This window comes from Cucurbita maxima, unplaced genomic scaffold, assembly GCF_002738345.1.
Source record: "Cucurbita maxima cultivar Rimu unplaced genomic scaffold, Cmax_1.0 Cma_Scf00130, whole genome shotgun sequence".
NCBI lineage: Eukaryota > Viridiplantae > Streptophyta > Magnoliopsida > Cucurbitales > Cucurbitaceae > Cucurbita > Cucurbita maxima.
This window is the reverse complement of record NW_019272146.1, coordinates 144736-168193: the sequence shown is the minus strand read 5'-3', so window position 1 is coordinate 168193 and position 23458 is coordinate 144736. Positions and strand designations below refer to the sequence as shown.

The window sequence follows — 23458 nt, the reverse complement described above, 5'->3', positions numbered from 1 at the left end:
TCATCATAACTCATACAATTTTCAGCCTATCCTATAGTAAGACCACTTACCTGATTAGCTTATACGGGTGTCACCAATTTATCCTTAATGCAAGTTTGATTTTTCCCTTTGTATCCAAGCCAACCTATCCTTTATATCCAAGCCAACCTATAAGAATCCATGGCATCAATTTCATGTTCAATTCTCTAACTCTTACAATGGTTCATGTGCTAAATTTCATGTAAGCATTAAAGACTTTGCATGGATAAAGTCTTGGAACGTTATAATATACATCTAAATATATATACATATTATATATATATTCTATTTATATTAAGATTTCATTTTCTATTTTTTATATCGAGTGAGATTACTTTCTTGTCTTCTGATATTTTTCTGTACTCTGCTTTTTCTCTCAATTTTTGTTCAAGACATATTCTTGACCAATTTTTAACCATTCTTACTTAATCATATTATTGGTCAATTACGATCCATTCTTTCTCCCAAACTCTTCCCTTTTATTTTTCTCTCTCTGTATTTTTTTATTTTGATTTTGTATTTTGGCCTTCTCCCTATTTTCTCTTTTAGTTCTTACAGCCCTCTTTACCCTCTTTATTATTTTTTTCTCGGTATGCTTTATGTATTTTCTCTTTTAGTTCTTTCCTGCTCTCTTTTAGTTCTTACAGCCCTCTTTACCCTCTTTACCCTCTTTATTATTTTTTTCCCTATTTTCTGCTCTCTTTTAGTTCTTTCCTGCTCTCTTTATTAATTTACAGCCCTCTCTCTAGTTTTCTCCTTGTATTTTTTTGTATTCTAATTACTTCTTTCTTCCAAATCTTTCCTTTATCTTATCTGTATTTTCTTTTTTTTATTCTTTAATTTGTTAACATTTAAAATTCACAGATATCACACAGATAAATGAACTTTCCAAATCTTTCCATCTCTTTTTTTCTTATTTACCTGTTAATTTTTTTTCCTATTCTTCTCTTTTCCTCTCTGTTTTGTATTTACTTCCTATCTTCCAATTTTCATTTGTATTTTTTTTATTCGGTTGACAAATATTTGCTTCATTTCTATATTCTCTTCTCTCTCTGTTTTGTATTTACTTCCTATCTTCCAATTTTCATTCCATTCTTCTCTCTCTTTTTTGTATTTACTTCTTATCTTCCAATTTTCATTCTATTCTTCTCTGTCTGTTTTGTATTTACTTCCTACCTTCCAATTTTCATTCTATTATTCTCTCTGTTTTGTATTTGCTTCCTATCTTCCAATTTTCATTCTATTCTTCTCTCTCTTTTACATGTACTTCCTATCTTCCAATTTTCATTGTATTCTTCTCTCTCTGTTTTGTATTTACTTCCTATCTTCCAAATTTCAAATTTCATCTGTTCTGTATTTTTTTTATTCTGTTGACAAATATTTGCCTCATTCTAGTTATTTTCTAGAACCTAACATCATGACCAAAAATCTAAATAACTAGGCAAGGGAACAAGAGATTTCACTATGAACAATTAGACAAAGGAAAAGAAAATCTGATTCTTACGGATTTCTTATAAGATAAATGAAAAGGAGACCTGAAATATGACTTACCCTAATAACAAAGCAAGATCTCTGTCTCAAAAAATTAAATCATCAGCAAGATCTCTATATCTCTATCTCCAAAAATTAAATCTCCAGCTCTCCTTGTAAATCTGGTTGTTGGTATTTTTTTTTTCTTTTTTTTGGTTGTAGGAACCACTGAATGCATCCTAGATTTGTGAGTTAGTTGAGGAGAGATAGAGATGTTATTTTGAATTGAGATTTTGACTGATGAGTTGGTTGAGGAGAGATAGGTTGGGAGAGGAGGAGGGATTAGTGGAGAGTAGAAAAATTATTATTTTAATTATTTAATTATTTACTTATTTTTTTTTTTTCGAGTTGTTACGTTATCGCCTAAAGAGAACAATATCTGTCTGCTAGCGATGGATCTGGGTAGTTACAAATGGTATCAGAGCCAGACAACGAACAATGTGCCAGCCAAGGGGGCTAGACACGAGGCGATGTGCCAGTAAGGACGCTGGGCCCCAAAGGAGGTGGATTTGGGGGTGGTTCCACATCGATTGGAGGAAGAAAAGAGTGTCAGCGACGACGTTGGGTCCCAAAGGGGGTGGATTTGGGAGGTGGTTCCACATCGATTGGAGGAAGAAAAGAGTGTCAGCGACGACGTTGGCCCCAAAGGGGGTGGATTGTGATGTCCCACATTGGTTAGGGACGATAACAAACCACCATTTATAAGGGTGTGGAAACCTTCCCCTATCAGACGCGTTTTAAAGCCTTTCGGGGAAGCCCGAAATGGAAAGCCCAAAGAGGACAATATTTGCTAGTGGTGGATGTGGGTCATTACATGATGTTTTCTTTTAACATCATATTCCGGCATTAGAAATGAACTTGAGACGTTAGTAAGAATTGTATCATAATAGAATTATCGATAGAAACAAAATTAAATACAATAGATTTATCATTTTTAGTCTATTGATTAGATAAAAATGTTTATGAATTACATTTACTAGTGATATAGGAGGATAATAAAAATTAGATACAATAGATTGTTTGATGATACACGTTAAAACTGTATAATTTAAATTTGTTTTAATAGACAATATCTATTTAGCATGCATTTTCTAAGCATTCAAACAACAATTTTAACCATTATGAAAACTTATCAAATATGATTCAAATCAATTTGAAAAATATGGAAAGTGTGTTAATTCACCGGCTCATAAAGAATTGGGTATATGTCCCTTGCAAAGTTGGGGACTGAGTGGTTAATCTATGGCTCCTAATCAAAGTCCGTTCACATATAAGATCATGATATGAATCCAACAACTGATCACTTCCATGTACCCGAACGAGCAATTACAAAAAGTAATACAAAGAAGATTCAAGTATCAAATCAAGAAAATAATGGAATGGCTGACATTGGAAAGTGATTAGAAGACTTGCCATTGGTAGTCGAATTACCAATTAAGACAATTTATGAATGGCTTATTTTCTTCAATTTGTATTTAATAGCATTTATTAGTGATTTGTAGTTGGTGGTTGAACTTTATTATGTTAAGGTTATCTTGTGGGCCTATTTAAAGCCCTGTAATATTCATGTTTGAAGATGATTTGTTGAATAGAGACAAAACCTTGTGTTTTCTTGATACCCTTTTAGTGTTATTCTTTTTCAAACCTTACTTTAGGTTTGATGTTTAAACCGACTAATTGAATTAGTTTTGATCATGCTAATTCTGGAGTGAATTGTCTTGGTATCTAAGAGTGACCATCAAAGATTCCAAGTTCGATCTAAGAGTCATTCATCTTCTAACCAGCTCTTGGTTGGAATCAATCCGTTATGTTAACTTTCTCTGTGAACGCTTTGCAAGCATTGTAGAAGGACCTCTAGCTTTGCAAAATCCAGCATTGTTGGCGCTTATCATTTGGTATCAGAGCATTTGGTCGACGTTCTTTGGCCGCTCTAAAGGTGAAATATCTTTATTGTTATTTTTCTTTATATCAATTTTTTTTTCTCTCTCAGATTATCGAGAAAAAAAGAAAGAAAGAAAGAAAGAAAGAAGAATGAGTAGAAAAAAAAAGAAAAAAAATTAGTTCTGAGAAAAAAATATATATATTTAGTTCTTATCATTTATTTTCAAGCTCTTGATCCTTGAGATACTAGTCTTAGCTTGTTAGAATTGATCGTTGAATTGGTTTTAATCAAGCTTAAATCAAGATTGCACAAAAAAAAAAAAAAAAAAAGAACCAGCATTTACATTCTTGACCTAGTACCAAAAGCCTACCTTTGAGTGTTAAACACGAGTGTCCTTTAGTGAAATTTTTGTGAGAAGTGCGGAGAGGTCTCTTGATAACAAAATGTCACATAATGGAGAAGCAATATCACCAGTACCAGATCTTAATACAACCATTCTTCAAGCAATTCAAGGTATGATGGAAATGATGATGGAAGATAGACAAGAAAGAAGGGCGCAACAACAAAGACAAGAACAAACATTACAAGAAGATGAAGGTATAGTAGTACAAGAAAGACAAGTTGAAAGAAGATGGAGAGGAAGAAATAACCATGCAACTATTATGCAATCTAGAAGGATGGAAAGAGTACATGAAGATAGAGATGGGGGAGTTAAACTCAAAATCCCACCTTTTTGTGGAACGGCAGATTCTGAGGCATACTTGCAATGGGAAAGAAAGATAGAGCATGTGTTTGATTGCAACACCTATAGTGAAAATAAGAAGATGAGACTTGCTATTGCCGAATTTACCAATTATGTCGGTGATTGGTACCAACATCTCAAATCCGAGAGAAGAAGAAAAGAGGAGCATCCAATAGAGACTTGGGAAGAACTTAAAGAAGCCATGAGAAAAAGGTATGTTCCAAAACATTATGAAAGAAATTTGAAAACTAAATTGCAAGGTTTGAGGCAAGAAACAAAAAGTGTGGCGGAATATTATCTAGAGAAGACTATGATGGAAATAGCAAATGTTAGAGAAGTAGAAGAAGATATCATGTATAGATTCATTGGAGGTTTGAATCGAGAAATTGCTCATCTTGTTGATAGAAATCCACCACCAAATCTGGAAGACATGTATCATTATGCTCTCAAAATTGAAGACCAATTGAAGGAAGAAAAAGAGCATTCAAAAAGGTACACATCACGAACTAACACCTTTTCAAATTCTAAAACTTGGAACAAGGATAGTTTTGTGGATAGAAATGGATCGTTGTCACCAAAAGAAAAGTTTGTGGCTGCTAAAAGAGTGGAAGCTGAGAGTTCCAATGGTAAAAAGAATGAAACTTCAAAGACGGTAAAGGAGAAGTCTAGTTCTATTCAATGTTGGAAGTGCAAAGGGTTTGGACACATGAGCAAAGAGTGTGTTAATAAAAATGTTATAGTGATAAGGAATGGTATACTTGATTCAGATGATGAATGTGAGGATCATGATTCACAGCTTGTGGAAGAAATCGCAGCATATGATGATGAATATGTTGAAGAAGGTAATTTCATATCTTTGATCACAGCATTGTTGGCGCTTAGCGCTTATCATTTGAGCCTCCACCCTTTTAGCAAATGATAAGCGCCAACAATTGGTTCTTCTAGCTCTAATACCAAATGATAAGCGCCAACAATGTTGGATTTTGCAAAACTAGAGGTCCTTCTAGAATCCTTGCAAACGTTGACAAAGAAAGCTAACTTAATGGATTGATTCCAACCAAGAGCTGGTTAGAAGATGAATAACTCTTAGATCGAACTTGGAATCTACGATGTTCACTCTTAGATTCCAAGATGACTCACTCCAGAATTAGCTTGATCAAAACTAATTCAATGAATTGGTTTAAACATCAAACCTAAAGCAAGGTTTGAAAAAGATAACACCAAAAAGGTATCAAGAAAACACAAAGGTTTTGTTTGTATTCAACAATTCATCCCCAAACATGAATATTACATGCCTTTAAATAGGCCCACAAGATAGTGCAACCACCAACTACAAATCACTAATAAATGCTATTAAATACAAACGGAAGAAAAGAAGCATTCATAAAAACTATTAATAAATGCTATTAAATATAAATTGAAGAAAATAAGGTATTCATAAATTGCTTAATTGGTAGTTCAACCACTAATGGCAAGTCTTCTAATCACTTTCCAATGTTAGCCACTCCATTATTTTCTTGATTTAATACTTGAATCTTCTTTGTATTGCTTTTTGTAATTGATCATTCTAGTATATGGAAGTTTTCAGTTGTTGGATTCATATCAAGTAAGCTTGTATGTTAGATCAAGTGAGGCTAGGAATGTTTTTCTCTCTAACCGGACTAGTCTTGTAGTTATGTGCAAGGAATCTTGTTACTTTACTAACATGCTTAACCCTTCTTAGCCTAGTGATTTTGTTGTGCTGTTGCAAGAGTTTGAAGATTTATTTTCCGAGGAGATGCCTAGTAGTTTGCCACCACTTAGAGGGATTGAACATAAGATTGACTTCATTACTAGCGCGCCCATTCCAAACCGACCAGCATATAAGACTAATCCAAAGGAGGCTGAAGAGACACAAAGGCAAGTAAATGAACTCCTTGCTAAAGAGTATGTACGTGAAAGTTTGAGTCCTTGTTCGGTTCCAGTTATTCTTGTACCTAAGAAAGATGGTTTTTGGCGTATGTATGTTGATTGTAGGGCTATAAACAAGATAATTATAAAGTATAGACATTCAATTCCTAGATTAGATGATATGCTTGATGAGTTGCATGGACGCAATCTTTTTACTAAGATTGATTTAAAATCGGGTTATCATAAAATTTGCATGCATATTGGGGATGAGTGGAAAACAACTTTTAAAACCAAGTATGGTCTTTATGAATGGTTGGTTATGCCTTTTGGATTAACTAATGTGCCTAGTACATTCATGAGACTAATGAACCATGTCTTATGAGAATACTTAGGTAAGTTTGTGGTTGTTTATTTTGATGACATCCTTGTTTACTCTAAATCTTTAGATGATCATATTACCCATGTACGCAATGTTTTGACTACTTTAAGAAATGAATGTTTGTATGTAAATTTAAAGAAATGCAGCTTTTGCATGGAAAAAGTTAACTTTCTTGGGTTTGTAGTTTCATCTAATGGTGTTGAGGTTGATGAGGAGAAAGTGAAGGCTATAAAATATTGGCCACTTAAAAGTGCAAGTGAGGTAAGAAGTTTTCATGGTCTTGCAAGTTTCTACCGAAGGTTATTAAGAATTTTAGTACAATTGTTTCACCCTTGAATGAACTTGTTAAGAAAAATGTATCCTTTATATGGGAAAAAGATCCAGAACTTTCTTTTAACACTTTGAAAGAAAAATTAAGTTCTGCTCCTTTGCTTTAATTACCTAATTTTGAGTCAACTTTTGAAATTGAATGTGATGCTAGTGGAGTAGGGATAGGTGTTGTATGCAAAATCAAAGACCTTTAATGTTCTTTAGTGAAAAGTTGACTGGTGCATCTTTGAGGTATCCAACTTATGACAAAGAGATTTATGCTTTGGTTCGTGCATTGCAAACCTGGCAACATTATCTTTGGCCTAAGGAATTCGTTATTCCATACGGATCAGGAAAGTTTAAAGCATTTGAGAGCACAAAATAAACTTGAAGACATGCTAAGTGGTTAGAATTTATTGAAACATTCCCTTATGTCATAAAATATAAACAAGGTAAGGAGAACATTGTTGCAGATGCTTTATCACGGAGGTATGTCCTTCTCAATACTTTGAATGCTAAGTTGTTGGGTTTTGAACCCATAAAGGATTTGGATCAACATGACATGTTCTTTGCTCCTTTTGTTTAATCTTGTGAAAAATGACTCATTGTGGATAATTACTTATTGTTGATATTTGTTTCAAAAAGGCAAACTTTGCATACCATCTTGTTCCATACATGAGCTACTTGTGAGGGAAGCTCATGGAGGTGGTTTAATGGCACACCATGGAGTTTCTGAAACTTATGATATGCTCTCTGAACATTTTTTTTGGCCTAAAATGAGACATGATGTTAATAAAGTTTGTGATCGTTGCATAGCATGTAAACAAGCTATGTCTAGGCTTCAACTGCATGATTTATACTCCCCATTACCTGTTCCTAATGGTCCTTGGTTTGATATATCAATGGATTTTGTTTTAGGTTTACCTAGGACTAGGAAAGGATATGATAGCATCTTTGTTGTGGTTGATCGATTTAGTAAAATGACACATTTTATTCCTTGTCACAAAACTGATGATGCAAAACATATTGCTGACTTGTTCTTTAGGGAAGTTGTACGATTGCATGGTATTCCTAAAGCATCGTCAGTGATGGTGATGTAAAATTTTTAAGCCATTTTTGGTTTGTTTTATGGTGTAAGTTAGGAACTAAGCTAGTATATTCAAGTACTTGTCATCCTCAAACCGACGGACAAACTGAAGTTGTTAACAAAACCATGACTACTATGCTCAGGGCTATTATTGATAAGAATCTTAAGACTTGGAGGATTGTTTGCCATTTATAGAATTTGCATATAACAGGGTTGTTCATAGCACTACTAAATGCACACCTTTTGAAATTGTTTATGGCTTTGATCTTTTAACTCCCATTGACTTGTTACCTATGCCGTTAAAAGAGTTTGTGAATTTTGATGCAAATGCAAAGGTTGAGTTTATTCATAAATGGCACAAGCAAGTAAAAGAATAGATAGAGAAGCAAAATTCCAAGGTTGCCACCTGAATTAATAAAGGACGTAAGATTGTCATCTTCAAGCTAGGAGATTGGGTTTGTGTGCATTTCTGAAAAGAAAGATTACCTAGTCAAAGAAAATCTAAGCTTCTACCACGAGGAGATGGATCATTTCAAGTTCTTGAGCGTATCAACGACGATGCTTATAAAATTGATTTATTAGGTAAGTATGGTGTTAGTGCAACTTTTAATTTTGTTGATTTGAGTCCTTTTAATGTAGGAGATGGCTGGGATTCTAGGACGAATCCTTCTCAAGAGGGGGAGAATGATATGAACCAAGACCAAGGAATTTTCATACCTCAAGGTCCAATTACAAGAACAAGAGCCAAGAAGCTACAACAAACCTTGTACATTTATATTCAAGCTATGATGAGCTCATTAAAGGAATTCTAGAAGATGTTGGAGACCTCACTTATATGTGGTGCAAAATTGAGCTTTAAGTGGCATTTAATGAATTGAGGTGAATTTATGGGACTTGTCCAAAGATGACTAATAAGCACATTTCATTCATTGCACTCTTTAATTATAAATTAAATATATATTTTTTTTTCATATTTAAGCTAGTTTTTAATATAGAAGTTAAAGTTATATTGTAACCCACATAGGTTACCATATTCCACAATTAACTCCCCAATTTAATATGAAGGTTATGTGTATTTCTCATTTACTAGGGAGGTATGTATCACATAGGTTTAGGTTGTAAAGGCTATATAAAGCCTTCTTTTCTTTATGAGAGACAACACATTTTGGAATAAAAAAAAAAAAATAGAGTTTCTATTTTTTAGCTTTATTGAGAGCTAAGATTTTCTTTGCAAATTCTTTTATTTAGAAGTTGGATGCTAGAGTCATTTAAGTGGTATTGATTAAACCTCTTGTGGGGTGATTCGAATCACGAGTTTAGAAACGAGTTTTCTTTACTCTTGATTTTGATCATCAAGGTAATCCGTTCCATACTTTCCTTTGGGTTGATTCCATATCACACTTCCTTCCGGGGCTCAGCCTCCTCGCTGGCACATCTCTTCGTGTGTTGCTTTAATACCATTTGTAATTACCCAACCCCACCACTAGTAGATATTGCCCTCTTTGAACTTTCCCTTTGTGGTTTTCCGTCAAAGTTTTTAAAACATGTCTACTATGGAAAGGTTTTCACACCCTTATAAAGAATGTTTCATTCTCCTCCCCAACTAATGTGAGATCTCACACATATTGAATCAGCTACAAGAGCCTTTCACACCTACGCAAATTAAAGGACAAGCCTTGATAGGAAGTAGTTCATAACTCACTTAGAATTAAGATCGAATCGCATATGATCATCTTCTGTAATATTAATCTTCTCAATTAAAAGATTTGTAGAGAGAGAGATCAAATATTTATTAGTTCAATCTTATACAAACTCATTGTATAGGATACCCCCGCACACATGTTTTCACATGAACGATTTGGATCAAATCATTTTTATTGATTACAAAGTGGGTCGTATTAATAGTGTCACCGGAATAAGACACTCTACGTTATCCATATGCTATAGACCCTTTAGGTTATTACTTGAACACGATTCTCTTATATGTCAACCACATACTATTTAAGATTAAGTTAATAACATTGGATTTTTATACCATGGATAATATTAAATTGTAAATTGTAAATAAAAAATATTATTAAAAATTAAATAATAAATGATGAGGATTTAGGGCATACTTGTAAATAATATAATAAAAATTGTAAATAAAATAATATTTTTTTATTAATTTAATCCTTTATTCATTTCTTTATTCGTTGACCCACAAAATACCTAAAGCTTCAATACAATATTTATTATGTGTATTCGGTGTTACATGGTATAACCCCCAGAGGTCAAGGAGACCGAGACTCGAGTTGGTGAAGAAAGAAACTATGTTCAAGATGGTTGTAAGAGGGAAAAAAAAAAATGGTCAAGTGAAACATAGGGGCAAAATGGTCTCCTACTTGAGGGGTATGGATAGTTGGGTCATAACAAGAAAAAGAAAGAAAGAAAGAAAGAAGAGAGGAAAAGAAGAAGGGATAAGAAAGAAGTTAGGGTTTTGGAAGAGAAGAAAAAGAGAGAAACTGACCGCCTCAAATTCGTCATTGGAGATCAAATCCAAGGCAAGAAACTTCGAATCAAGACTCCTTTTAGTGAGTGAGTCACCTTTTTTCCTCATTTTGGCTCTATTTGCTTATTTTCGCCCCGATTTCAACCCTTACCTTTTTATTATGCAAATTAGGGAGCATCAAGGAAATTTCAAAATTTTTGGAACTCTCTCCGGCAAGAAATTCGAGATCAGGTAGGCACGCGTCAACCAAGTAAGTAACCATTTGGATTTTCATGATCAATACTTGTAGGAACCTCTTGGAAGAGGCATGCATGCCATCAAACTAATAATCCTAGCTAGCCAGACCTAGTATCAATTAATATGAATTCACTTTAGCATGTGATTGTGATATTATATGCATGTGACAAAAGGAAGTAAAATTTGTAAAATCTGCGCTCCAGGTGAAGATGAACGTTCTCTTTCTGTTGAGCATGTTTGTTAATATTGCATGAACCGATGCATATTAACTCCCGTCTATAATTGCTTGTGTTGTCTTTCTGGTTGATAATAGGAATAAACTAGAATCTTAGACTAAGGCGCTTGAGACCGAGTAGGCTAGACAAATTCCTAGAATGGGATACCTCTAGAATACCGTGCAAGCAGGTTCACAAAAAGATGCTCAGCGGACCAAGACCCCGATATTCTAGACCACGACAGGTTTGAGAGAACTTGCACGAGAATCCTTGAGATGAATGAATCCAAGTTTAAGCCACCAAGATACGCCCTAGAAAGACCTAGTAGGACACAACGGTAGTTGTAGATAACAAAGGTAGCCCTCTGGCCTAAAATGGTGTGGATAGTGTCACCAGAACCTTCACTTCCCTCTCTGCTCCGATACCGTACTCTAATACTAAGATCATTGAGCTAGAAAGAGCCATACAGAGTAGTTTGATTTGTGCCTCAACCTTGTGGTGATAGTTAAGAGGTCTCCTAAACAGGATCTCTGAGCCATAGAAACTCGTCCCTAAGTGATAAGATAAGGAACCACTACAAGGGGAGTAAGATTCGGATTACCTTGTTGATCGAATATCTCAAGGCAAGAACATTGTTTGAGATTTGAATCACTCCACAAGCAAGATCGATCATGTCTAGCTTGAATGATTCTTGTTGATCAAATATCTCAAGGCAAGAACACTTGCTTGAGATTCGAATCACTCCACAAGCAAGATTGATCATGTCGAGCTTGAATGATTCTACATGCAACCTAAACTACATAGAATTGCAAAGAAACTTAGTCATTGGCTAAAGAAGAGCACAAATGCTTCTTTTACTATATTTTTCAAGTCCCTTACAAATACAACATACATGACTTTATATAGCCTCAAAATGAAACTACTAGGCATTCCAAGACTTGTAACATTCATACTTAATGGTCATAATTAACAATTATGTAATTGTAACCTAAAGTAAATAAAAAGTCCTAAAAACTCTAAATTGTACCCCACCCAAAATTTATAACAATCAAATTTCACTCTTCTTCAATATGGCATGCATTGAAACATCTTTTGATAATTTTGACAACTTTTTCTTCGCATCGTCATTGAAGTATATTGTATGATTCATGTTTTTTGGTTCATATCACTGAGCGGGAGAGCATGAAACCATGTAGGATGACTTAGTAGTTGACCGGCACACAGTGGATTGCAACCCCCCAGTTTTGGTGGAAGTATGGTCCCGTGGGAGGGTTGTCAGCAAACCTCTACATATGATATTCAAAGAGCGTTACTTATTTATATCAAGGCATACTGTCCCCTCAATTTTACATGTGAGGTCGCGCCTCATTCCAGGACACTTAATCATTCACTACATAAGATGGACAAGCTTCCTAAGTTATAAAAAAGAGAGTTGCAGCTTAGTTCACACTCCCTAGAACTCGAGACAAGGTCGTGGATACCTACTATGATGAGTGATGCCTACAAATATTAGTGATGTCGTGAATACCTACGAAAAGAGCCTACAAATAGGTTGTTTACTCTTGCCACGGATTGAGACGGGAGCACGTGCGGTAGTTTTAAAGCCACAGAGGAGTGTCCCAGGGCGTCTAGGAGTTTATACATGTCCATGCATAGATACGTCATACGTTTTGTACCTCATAAATACTTACTTTTTCATAAAATATATATACTACATTGAACATTGTGTTCTGATTGTAATTTTTCTTTTTATTACTAAAATTTTTCCGTAATTTCTTCTTGTCTATCTTGTTTTACACATTTTCATTGTGTAGCCGGTTAGTCCAGCTCTTGATTTCGAGTCTCAGATTTTGGGCTGTGACACATAGAGCATCTAGATATCATGATCATGGAACTATCTTAATGTTGGTAATTTTCCTAGCTAGCAAACAGGTCAAGGTCTAGTGGCGACATAGAGTATCGTAGAGGAAGTTGGAAATTGCAAGAACGGTCAGATTTTAAATCTACCTATTGAATCCTAATCTGAAACATAGATAGAAGACATTACACCTACTTGTAGGGGAACATTGGAGAAGTTAAGGGAAAGTTGGCCACCATTCTAGAGCTTAAAGAGAGTTCATTAGGATCCCATATAGGAACTTAGAGATTAATCTACTCAAATAAGCCAGTGATGACATCACTACCAAAAGAGGCTCGACTAGGTCAACAAAGAGTTTTTAGGGGTGTTATCCTAGGAGAATACCAAAATATTCACGAAAGGATTTTATACTCTCGAATAGCTATATAGAACTCGAGTATAGTGTTGTAATATACAACATGACAAGGCATCACATGAATATAGTTTAAGTTGGTCATATGAGAAGGAAAACAAGGTTATTTTCAGGGAGACAATAAGGAACCTAACAAGTATGTAGGTCAGGTTACATTCAAACGAGTATTAGAGAAAATGACATATAGAAGATTACTTTCGGGGGTCATTATGTGTAGCAAGAGATTATCTTTATGTCCTTCGATCAAATCAATCGAGTGTTCATAGGACTTCCTCAATACTGTCATTATTCTAATTGCTGTGGCATACTAGCGCTTTCCAAGATGAAAGTGGATCACAAGGATCTCCTAAAGACGATCTTATTGGTGCTAAGAGTGTACCAATAGTATGCAGGGTTCACAAAGTTGCAAGGTTTACTCACATTTTTAGGACTGTGAAGAGAAATGGGGACGCCAAATAGATTTTGTATGAACTTTCATCTACAGACAGATGCACATGTGTCTTAGATGCAGCCCAATGTAGGAACCATCGAGATAACGTAGCATCATATGAAGGGAAAATAGACATGAGAGTGCCCTAATATACTCGTAAACATCTTGATAGTAGTTAGCGAATCCTTTTAACTTTGAAAGATTTTCATTTTTTTTTTCTTTTTTTAGCCAATATAGGTATAAGTGTCATGACCCAAAAAGTTCTACAATGTGTCATGACCAAAGGACTGTATGCAAGAAAAATGGTTAAAATCAACACAAATATCTTACATTTAAAAAAAAAAAATTCCAATACAATGTAACAAATCCTTTAAAAGTTTTAATACTAAAGAATCATGAAATTTAAATTATGAAAGAAAAGAAGATTAGACAAATATCCCGAGATTGTTTTCCTCTGTGGCCTCCAAGCTTTCCAGACATGCCCTTTCCTTGATTAGTAACATCACACACCTAAAAAAAAATATTATAGAGGTGAGTATAAAAGTTATACTCAACAAGTGACCTACTTGTGGGCTCTCATTGCTTTCTTAGGATAACAGACTCCGAGACTTTTCTTTGACTTTGGGACATTTGGGTCTGGTCTTCACTTAGGGTCTATTTTGGTTTTCATCCTTATAGTCTAAATCTTTGGTGTTCATTATGGTGCACAGTGAATGATTGGTGACCGTCCATGAAGGCGCTACAATATGCATGTTTCTTGTGAGATTATATGTTACCATACGTAGGAAGTTAGCTGTCACCTCCCATGGGCCCATAAAGTTACCTTCGTTCAGGGGGCACGACCCCCTCATCCCATCAAGCTATTGGGCTATCTGATGTGGTCTCACACTCTCTAAGGAAATTTCTTAGCATCTATTTGTTTCTATTTAGGAACCACTAGTTATACCAAGAAGTTGGGCCAATACAACCCGCCGTTCTATTTTCGTTATAAGTATGAAAAGGGTAGTGGGGAACCCATTGACACAATTAGAATACTTGTACTCACTCCATGTTTTCAAGTAACTAAGGAGTTGATCACATATGTGAACGGACTTTGATTAGGAGCCATAGATTAACCACTTTGTCCCCAACTTTGCTAGGGACAAATACCCAATTATGTAGGAGCGGGTTAATTAACACACTGTTCCATTTTTTTCAAATTTATTTAGAGCTTAATCATATTTGATAAGTTTTGATAGAGAATATGATGGTTAAAATTGTTGCATATCCCATTGAATGCTTAGAAAATGCATGCTAAGTAGATATTGTCTATTAAAACAATTTTAAATTATGCCGTTAAAAAAAAAAATCTAAATTATGGAATTTTAATCATATTTAAATAAATGAACATACAAGACTATTTATTTAATGCTAGGTGACAGCAAAATTAATTAAGAAAACCACTCGTCTATTATCAAACCTCTCAAAATTATAAATTTATTGTATCTAATTTTTATTATCCTCCTATATCACTAGTAAATGTAATCTATATGTTTATCATCTTTTTATCTAATCAATAGACTAAAAATGATAAATCTATTGTATTTAATTTTATTTCTATCGATAATTGTTTTCGTATAAATTTTTAAAAGTCTATAATGATACAATATAAAAGTGGTATATTAGTTGTAACGACCCTAAATTTCTACATACTCAGAGTCTCTACTAACGTCTCATGCTCATTTCTAATATCAGAAATGACTCTTAAAAGAAAACATCATCTATAGTATAAATGTCAAAAACATTAAAAACATCTTATTTTTTGAAAAACACAGTCATGGTATTACGTGTTTAAATACGAAATACTAAAATTTAGAGAAAATAAAAACAAATACAAAATAATTTAAAACAATGAAATACATAACAACCTATTCTAACCTAAAACTAGAAATTTAAATATTTATCTACCCTATGCACGTGCCACAGTCTCTGCTTTTGATGTCGTCGTCGTCCGTACAAGTGACCTTAGTATTTTTTAGAATACTCAGTAAGTGACCCCACTATAGGGGGTCATGCAAATGCAAACACATGCAATCATTCTCTTGGGACATATCCCTATCTCATCTAGGGGTGTCCTCCAATCTCAAACAACTATGGATGTGTAGTACTTCCCTACACACGACACACACGTGTGAGTGTGAGTGCCCAGGTGGGCTCGCACACCCTCTAAACCCTCTCTGGTCACTAATCTGTAGCAACGTCATCATATAGCATGCTCAATATAGCACTCATCATCATATAGCATGCTCAATATGAAAAACCTCATCATATTAAACAAAACGTCATGCAAATATCGTACTCATCATAAAGCCATCATGTGCATCACACATAATATATACGTCATGCATCATATAATATATATATTACGCATATCATAATGCATCATAACTCATCCATCATTATATACTAGTATACGACATCATACGACGCTGCTCAAACAACATCATAACTTGATATGAACCAAGAGACATCAATCATACAATATGCTTCAATGAATATATGAAGAAAATATTGTTGAAATTATCAAAAGATATTTCAATTCATGGCACATTGAAGAAGAATGAAGTTTCATGTTATAAATTTTGGGTGGATTACATTTTAAAGTAATTTAGAGTTATTATATTTCATTAATGTTTTTTAAGACTTTTTATTTACTTTAGGTTACAATTACATAATGGTTAATTATAGTCATTAAATATGAATGCTACACCTCTTGGAATAGTTTCATTTTGAGGCTATATAAATTGTATTTGTAGGGAGACTTGGAAAATATAGTAAAAGAAGCATTTGTGCTTTTCTTTAGCCAATGACTAAGTTTCTTTGCAATTCTATATAGTTTAGGTTGCATGTAGAATCATTCAAGTTCGACATGATCAATCTTGCTTAACTAGAAATCAATATATTTTGAGTAATCGAGCCGACAAGTGGAGGAAATCCAATGGAGCCGAGTCGACTTCGTGCACGTGCGAGTTGAGCCGAACTGTGTATGCGTGTAGAGCCGAATGTTGGGTGCGCGTCTGCAGGTTGAGTATTAGGCCGCCAACAAAACGCGGCCCGATTCTTCGTCCGGGCTTTGGGCTGAAATTGGAGGCCGAGCGCGAGGCTGCATTCATGGGTATCTGACCCGATCCAAATGTTTCTTCTTCCTAACCCAAAAAACAGCGAAACTCCAACCTCCCCGATTCTGACAACGCGTTGTCGCCTTCTTCGTTTCTGATGATCACGTAGTGTCCTCGACGCCGATTTCCGACGAGCACACAGCAACCCCGACGTCAATACCTTACTTCCACTCGAACTCTTCCTCCAATATAACAACCCTAACGTTCTGAGAGACCCTCAAAATACCCAATGAACCAACCCACTCAATTTCCTTTTGAACGTTCTCGATTTTCCGTTCTCTCAAACATACTTAGACACAAAAAGTAAATTAATTTTTTCAAGGCTAATGAAAGGTTGTGCTTAGAGATTTAAAAGAGTCTACAATGTTTCCCATTTGAGGCAATAATTGTCTCACTAGAAAACACACATGCAGCAAGAATAAATGAATTGTCTCACCAGAAAACACACATACAGCAAAAATAAATGATGCAGCATAATATCCTATTATTTTTGGAAATAAAAATAAAATCTTAAAACTAAAGAAAAAAATTTGAATCGTTACACACATATATATATCTGTCATTCACATGTCGTATCATAATTATATCATATCGTAAACATTTCATAGTCATATTGTTCCCTAATTTAACATAGCCTTAATATTCTTATACATATCACAGTCTATCGTTACATGAACGTACCTTAGTCATATCACAGGGACGTATCACAACACTATCGTTCTATCAATCTATCATAATTATATCCCTTTCTATCCATAACCTAATCGTATTCTTTTATCAAGCGTGACCATATCGTTTTTATCAATCTCTCATATCCATAGCACTTCGAAACGAACCCCAACCTTAATATTCCATGAACATCTTACTCATATCGTTGCCTTATGTTTAGTGCATCATTCTCGTATCATATCTCAAACATATCATTGAGCACATCGTACTGTAAGTATTATCAAACAATTCACATATCATAACATATACATAACATATCATAAGCATATCGATTCACAAACAATTCACACATATCAATATATATGATACGTGCAGAACCACGGGACATGTGTCAACATCAAATATAACCATGCCGATAGTAAGGCCACTTCCTTGATTAACTTAGGCTGGTGTCACCAATTATATAATTTTATTTTTATTACATTTCATTTTCTATTATTGCCGTCGTTTTACTAGAAGATATAGTTTGGTGTTACCGTCACTCTAGAGTTCCTTTCAAATTAGTCAGCTCTACACTAGATGACATTTTAGATCTACTCTCGATAGTAGTGTATTACACACTTCATGCCCTATAAAATTACCACAAATCTTACTTACACACTTCATGCCCTAAAATTACCACAAACCTTACGAATGCTTGAGAATACTCTAACTATGCCAACTGCTTCATCATTTCTTGTTTTCCTCATCTAGATAGGATGAACGATTAAGTTATGGGTCTCTTGTAAGTGGAGGTAGACGGTTAAAGAATGAGCATAGATGCACGTGAACTAGTTCAATCCTCCATTTTAGTTCTTAGAAAACATAAATAGAATTGGGTTGAAAGTTGACAAATAAATATTTTTTTAAAGGGAAATAAAAATCATTCTTCCATTTGGTACCTATGTTCTTAAATCTCTTCATTTTAAATTGTATTCTACTAGACTAAAATTGTTTAAGTGGGTAGGTTTAATCATTTAGATCATTCAAACATTGTAAAAATAGTCATTTTCTTAAATTAAAAAAAAAAAAAAAAAAAACTCTTTTAATGTTAATTTTGATACCTACTTATAATTTGGAGTTGTCATATGTTGTTAAAAGTCTAGAAGAATATCTTATCCAAATTCCAATTTTACCCTTGAACCTCCATAAATCGCCCAAGCTTGGATTATCGTAGGAGAAAACTGGGCCGATAATAAAACCAAAATTTGGACATTGAAGCCCAATTAGGATATAGCCGAAAAGGAAAGGCCCAAGTAGAAGGCCCAAACATTATGGCCCGAAAATAACAGCCCAAAGAGAGATCTGACAAAATATATATAATATATATTTATTTATTTATTAGATTTTGTGTGGAGATAAAATAGCCGTTGCATTATCGGTTCTTGAGCCTGTGGAATCCCCTCTCCATTTCCCGCAAAAATGTTGCTTCTTCCTTCTCCACCTTCATCTTCTTCCTCGTGCTTTTCCATTCTTGAATCCAGCCCCCGTCCTCTGCTTCAATTTCGCCCCCCTCCCCGCCGGATCTTCCATTTCCGCCCATCTGCTCTCAATCCAACCTCCGCTCTCGATTCCTTCACTCAGAACTCCGGTTACCTCTTCCGTCTAACCGCACGGGAGGCGGAGTCCCTGGAAGATTACAGCGTCTCCAAGATTGCCGCTATTTATCGGAGGAAGCCGCTCCTTGTTCTTCGGAGACTTCTTCAGGTCGCCTCCACTTTTGGCCGATGGCTAGCTCTTCGATTCATTGATGATTTGAGGGAAAGGTCGGACCTCATGTTCGAGGTGAGGGCTTAATTTCCTTTTTCCTTGGAGGTCGCTTCAATTCGACATGAATTTTGGTTTGTGATTTGCATGAGTTCTTTGCAGGTCAGAGCTGCAGAACTTAGGAATATATTGGTGGAGCTTGGTCCGGTATATGCATCCCACTTTCCCTGATTTATACTGCATATTTGTTGCTTAATCCAACATAGAAAGAAGGAGATTATAATAGCAACCAATTCAACATAGTTACCATCCTGTAAAGCTTGTGCAGGAAATGGGAGCTTGATTAAAGAATCTTAAAATAAAAGCTCACAAACTCTTTAAGGACATCCATTAGCATGAAAACGCTTCTATAGACACAAAAGAACATTAGGAACTATATGATCATTGCCTAAGATCCTTCAGAATACATTCTACAGTTTGAATGGGTGCTTACTTGGATACTGAAACCAGCTTCCAAAAAATTTAGAAGTGGAAAATAAATATATATTTTTTTAAATCCTTCCAGCTTCTACGTTTGGTGTCTCTGAGCCGGCTTTGGGGTAGAGAATCAAGTATAAAAAGCTCAAAATACTTGTATCCGTTTTCTTTGAAAGTGCAAGTTCTATGTATTTACCGCAGAATGTTCAGTTCATTTAATTCAAGATCGAAAAATATGTAATCCAGTAAAACGAATTGAGTTAAGCCCAGCTTTACTTCGTTATGATTGTCTTGTAGGCATACATCAAAATTGCTCAGGCTATCTCATCTCGACCCGTAAGTTTTTTAATTTATTTCTTCAAATTTTCCAAGAAAGTGAATGGCGATATAACTTGTTAATCATATTCGACATTTTGTTTTAATTTGATTGAATTATTCCATGTCTTGTAGTTCTCTCATTGCATATGCCTTTTGATAATCACTGTAGGAAGAAACCTTGAACATTTGAGTGAATGGTGAAATGGGTCGTTGGCATTTAAAAGTATGTTCATCTTGCAGCATACATAATTTTCTGATTCATATTCATTTGACTAGGAAATTTTTTATAATTTTATTAGCTTGGTTAGCTTTACCATGGAAATTTGGTTAGACTGTGTAGCTACTAAACTATGTTCTCTCTTTAAAATGTCCAAATGGTTCATCTAAATTTTATTATTGCTTTAGGCCTAAGGTTTGATCTCAATAAGCACAAAAGGAAGCTTTAGGAGGGAGATTTGGAAGGAGAGATTTAAAGATTTTTGTTCTTCTTTCATGTATCCCCCACATTACAACTGAAAGAAGAAGGTTTTGTTTTTCAAAGACTTAGCTAAATCCTTTAAAACGTGAGAGCTCTCATCATAATTCTTGAGGAAGTCTTTTATATATCAATCTTTTTTTGAAGAAACCCATATGGACTTGAATCAACTTTCTTCCTATAGAAGGTGGTCAAACAATGCAATCTATGTACCAACTAGAAGGTGGTCAAACCATGCCAATGTGATAACGACAGAGGAATAATCAACTTGTTCTTCACATCTGAACAATGAACACACCTTCAAATCAAATGCTAAAGTACCTATTATCAACCCAACTCCTTTCAACCGCATTAGAAGCAATTACATGCAAACATTTGCCACTTAATAATCTGAGATTTTTGGTGATATTTTATTTAATGTACTTTGCAGGATTTGATACCACCTTCTTATTTGGATGAACTTTCATTCTTACAAGACCAAATAGCTCCGTTCTCATCTGAACTGGCTTTTAATATGATAGAACGAGAACTGAATATACCTCTGGACGAGCTTTTCTCTGAGATATCACCACAGCCGACTGCTGCAGCATCTCTTGGACAGGTTTTTATCTATCAGCATCGTTGTGTTGTTTTTAGGTAAAATGCGTGAGGTCTAATAAGTAATAGTTCGCTATGATCAGGTATAAAAATAGTGCATAAACATTTCAATTTTATTTTCTATTCTCTATGTCAATTTTATTTAATCAACTGAACTACAAAAGAGAGAAGATGGTTCATCACATGAATTTTCTCTCTCTTGTCTTTCTCATGGAAGCTCTCACTAACAAAGAATAAACTATTAAGGGGTAGAATGCTTCTTGCAAGTTAAGATGCAAAAAAACACACACACACACAAAGAAACACAAAGGACTGTAAAGAAGTATCACCAAAAGGCTAAAGATTATGTAGCCTCAAGAAAATAACTACTCATAGTTTGCTTTGTCTTACTAGACAAGTAAATTGGATTTTCTTTTCTAAAATATAGGTTTATCAAGCAAGGCTCCGACGCAATGGACAAGTTGTTGCTGTCAAAGTTCAAAGGCCTGGAGTTCAGGCTGCTATAGCTCTGGATATCTTGATCTTGCGGTATTTAGCAGCTGTATTTCGCAAGGTTGCTAAGTTAAATACTGATCTCGAGGTATGGTAACCTATACACATCAATGTAAAAGAACACGCAAAGTGAAATAATTCTTTTGGTTTTTTGACTGTGTATGTAAATGACCCTTCCCTCAATTTCTTTAACGACTAACTCACAATCTTGTCCCATATAATTTATCTACTACTTCTAATGTGCAGGCAGTTGTTGATGAATGGGCATTAAGTCTTTTCAAGGTATATATTCCATTTAAAATTTTGAACTCAAACTAATTTTAAATTAATGTAAATGGCACATCTTCTAGAAACAGACAACGAGTCTTTTAAATGTATGTATTCTATTCCAAATCTTGAACGAAGCTAATTTTAAATTAATTTAAATTATAGTTCTAAAGAAAGAGTTTCTATAGTATTGCACAAAAGATAAGGGATAGATAACGTGGATGAATAACTTTATCTTGTGAAATTAACGGTTTTCTCTTGAATGATTTGGTACTCCTTGCTTTGATGTGAGGGAGGATATCCTTACTAGGGAACTACATAGACGAGAATATACACTTATAGCTTAGCTTCCATGATCTTTCCCCTTAACCATGTCATGTGACGTACATAATTCTTTGAAATCTTGTGATTATATTTTTTGAGAATACCCATCAAAATAACCAAAGAAGATTTGTCCTTTACAAATTATTATACCTCATCCAATCATGCTAGTTTTTACATTTTCCGTTTGAAGTTTTTTGGATGATTGTTCTCAAGTTAAGATTGAATACAGGTAAATCGTAAATCACATTGAATGCAGGAGATGGATTACAGGAGAGAAGCAAAAAACGGTCTTAAGTTCAGGTAAGATCAAGTTCTATATATTGGATATTTTTTCCATTATGGGGAAGAGTCTCCACTTGTTGCAGGGGTTTTTTTTTTTTTTTTTTTACGTTTGTCTGAAAAGTAAAGGACTATATGACTGTAGCTTGATCAATCAAATGTCATTTCCCATAAAAAAAATGGACACCAAGATATGATTAACGGGGGACACTTATGGATTTTCTTAAGGTAGTATAGTTTGAGTACTCTTTTTGGGACATGAGAGTGAGTAAAAAGTAATTTTTCTTTAACTAAAGATACTTACAAACAAGAGTTCAACCCAAGTAAAAGAAAGTAATAAGCACTATAAGACTTTCCCTTAAGTTGGGAGTATATATATTAATCATACCAAACCTTGCTGTATTTTGTCACAGACAAAGTAGATTCAACCTCAATTGTTTAATTTTCTCACGAATACTAGAGTAGATGCAATTTCAAGAAGTACTTGATTATCACAACTCAATTTAATCGGTGTTATGATATCAAATCTCCACTCAATAAGAAGTTGATATATTCACACTATTTACACGCATACTATGTTGCTCTATATTTTTATTCAACCTTGAATGTGACACTGCATTTAATTTTTTACTCATCCAGAAAATCAAATTATCACCATATCCATAGTATTAAATCATGCCCAAGCAACATCTTATGACCATTGTATAAACCACGCCCATGAGCAACCTTTAAAAAGCACATAATCTGTTCCAGTCCAGCCTAATAGGCAACTGTAGGAGCAGTCGTATACTAGCTCATAATCCTCACTCAAGAAGCTTATGGTTGAGTCACTGTAAGATATTCAAGTTTTCCCCACGAGCCTCCTATGTTTTTCAAGATCTTTCATGAGCAACCTTTAAAAAGCACATAATCTGTTCCAGTCCAGCCTAATAGGCAACTGTAGGAGCAGTCGTATACTAGCTCATAATACTCACTCAAGAAGCTATGGTTGAGTCACTGTAAGATATTCAAGTTTTCCCCACGAGCCTCCTATGTTTTTCAAGATCTTTCAGGAATGTCTTCTCCTTTAGGAGTTCTAAATTAGTTAACATTGTGGTACTTACATAGCTTAGCCTTGAACTTTCCTGTTTCAGTCAACGACAAAATTCCCTTGCTTCTTATTACCCCAATTCCCAA

At 34.6% G+C, this 23458-nt stretch overlaps 1 protein-coding gene and 1 pseudogene across 1 annotated transcript in view; both read left to right on the top strand.

The window, feature by feature from the left end:
- Nucleotides 1-3873: 3873 nt before the first annotated feature.
- LOC111473543 lies at nucleotides 3874-13509 on the top strand (annotated as a pseudogene).
- Nucleotides 13510-18706: 5197 nt separating this feature from the next.
- Nucleotides 18707-23458, top strand: part of LOC111473539 (uncharacterized aarF domain-containing protein kinase At1g71810, chloroplastic) — a 14831-nt gene continuing 10079 nt past the window's right edge. Inside the window, exons 1-7 of the mRNA XM_023119020.1 lie at nucleotides 18707-19131; nucleotides 19216-19260; nucleotides 19828-19866; nucleotides 20754-20924; nucleotides 21348-21500; nucleotides 21659-21694; nucleotides 22260-22303. Of these exons, the coding sequence (XP_022974788.1) occupies nucleotides 18769-19131; nucleotides 19216-19260; nucleotides 19828-19866; nucleotides 20754-20924; nucleotides 21348-21500; nucleotides 21659-21694; nucleotides 22260-22303 (851 nt within the window). The 5' untranslated portion in view covers nucleotides 18707-18768. The remainder of the gene's footprint in view (nucleotides 19132-19215; nucleotides 19261-19827; nucleotides 19867-20753; nucleotides 20925-21347; nucleotides 21501-21658; nucleotides 21695-22259; nucleotides 22304-23458) is intronic.